At 44.0% G+C, this 1,817-nt stretch overlaps 1 protein-coding gene across 1 annotated transcript; it reads right to left on the bottom strand.

Moving 5' to 3' along the window:
• Nucleotides 1-22: 22 nt before the first annotated feature.
• Nucleotides 23-1,144, bottom strand: LOC111665172 (DNA-binding protein inhibitor ID-3-A-like). The gene is made up of 2 exons (XM_023420078.2): nucleotides 680-1,144; nucleotides 23-326 (listed from the first exon to the last, which is right to left on the bottom strand). The coding sequence occupies exons 1-2, from the start codon at nucleotides 977-979 to the stop codon at nucleotides 273-275; spliced, it is 354 nt and encodes a 117-aa protein (XP_023275846.1). The 5' UTR covers nucleotides 980-1,144; the 3' UTR covers nucleotides 23-272.
• Between the last annotated feature and the right edge of the window lie 673 nt (nucleotides 1,145-1,817).

Below are 1,817 nucleotides of genomic sequence, written 5' to 3'. Positions count from 1 at the left end.
GGCCTGTCTAATTGGCAACCGTGCTGAATGTGGAGAGTAAGGAGACCTTCATGTCCCAGCACATCAATGCTCACACTATTCTCCCTGGTATTTAAGTTTATTTTTAATTTATTTCGTTTTGAAAGTCAAAACAAGACACTGTTGTAATCTGTTCTAAACCGTTAGAAGATGGGTCTCTCGAAGCACATTCATCTTGTGATTTTATTCATTTATGAAGATATTAAGATTGATCAGAAAAGGATAAATATGTACCATAATCTGTCATCCTCGTCCTAGTGGCACAACCGTCCTTCTTCTTTGGAGAAATTGCGAGCAAGGTCCGCAGTCTGAATGGAGAGCAGAGAGGAGAGAAGCAGTTTTAGACGCTGGCAACACCATTATTCTCATTGCATATAATCAGGAATAACTGTCTGTATGGGGTTGTAACATGGTTTCCCACGACATAACATATCAGACACACATTATCTGCCACTGCAGCGCAATATTCTACAATATTACTGACATACATCCGAGCGCTGACGGTGTTTCAAAGCTTGAGTGGAATAAACTTTACAAAAATCCCCAGAACCAGACTTTAACTTTAGGTCAGCGCAAAGATCCACAGAAGAATCGCTGCTAGTTCGTGTCAGTGTGTGACGACAAGCATCAGTCCACCGCGCAGCGGGCATCTCCTCCTCACCTTTATTGACAACACCATCTCCGGCGTGGCTGTGTCCTCCGCCTCCAGCGCGATCTGCAGGTCGAAGATGTAGTCGATGACATGCTGCAGGATCTCCACCTGGCTGACCGACTTGTTTTGCGGGATGCTCGGCACCAGCTCCTTCAGCTTGGAGTAGCAGTCGTTCATGTCGCACAGGGCGCTCACCGGCTCCTCCAGACACGAGTGTTTATTCCGGCTGATGGCGAGACTCTGCTCCGAAATACAGCACACGGCCTTGTAGCAGCTCCTCACCGAGCGGACGGGACTGATGGCTTTCATGGTGGAAACCGACGCGGAAAAACAACAACAACAACAACAACAACAACAAAAAAGACTCGGCTTGAAGTTTGAGTAGGAGTTGGCGATGGGTTTTTCTTCCTTGTTTCGATCTTCCTCTCACTGTCCTGGAAAGCTACAGTGCTCAACTGTGACAGCGGCGTAGCCTACAGAAAGGTTTTTATACACTGCGCGCCTGCTGACGCCCCCTTTCTCGCATCTCTCTCTGATTGGCCAGTGTAAAGAGAACGCCCATTCCCATTGGCTGATATCACCTTGTGGACGGGCTGGAAAGAATGAGGAAATTGGAATGGGATGCCTGAAGGGGATTGTCAATCAATTAGTTACCTCTTTCAGGTTGTTTTTATTTATGTGAAATAAATAGCAAAAGTCTTTTGAAACTAGAGCACAATTCAAGTTGCTGAGAATCCCCAGTTAAAAAAAGAGGAATAAGTTTAGTTCACAACAAGGAGAAACTATGAGAGAATGAACCTTCTGTTGTTTCTATTCCACTTCTACTTTCACAAATAGGCTAGTTATAAATCAAGAACATCACAACAATAAAAGTCTTCCACAGATAGATCACGTGACACTCTTCTCATAAAGCTGTCTCATTTGAAAAATGTCTTTTTTTTATTAGTTATCAATTAGTGTATATCCATATCGTCACCTTCCTAAAATAATGGCCTAAGTCATGTTTTGACAAAAATGTTTTTTTTGCCTAAATCACCCCCTCATGATGCTGGCCACCTCTGGTAAAATCGCCTGAATCCTCAGTTGAGGGGAACATGCAATTCTACCCCCGGTTGTATAATGGCCTATGTCAAAAGTGTGACTCTTT

This window comes from Seriola lalandi, unplaced genomic scaffold (genome assembly GCF_002814215.2).
Source record: "Seriola lalandi dorsalis isolate HSWRI2012SDOR001 ecotype SW California unplaced genomic scaffold, Sedor1 jcf7180002002081, whole genome shotgun sequence".
In the NCBI taxonomy this organism is placed as follows: Eukaryota; Metazoa; Chordata; class Actinopteri; order Carangiformes; family Carangidae; genus Seriola; species Seriola lalandi.
This window is presented reverse-complemented; position numbering and strand designations above follow the sequence as displayed.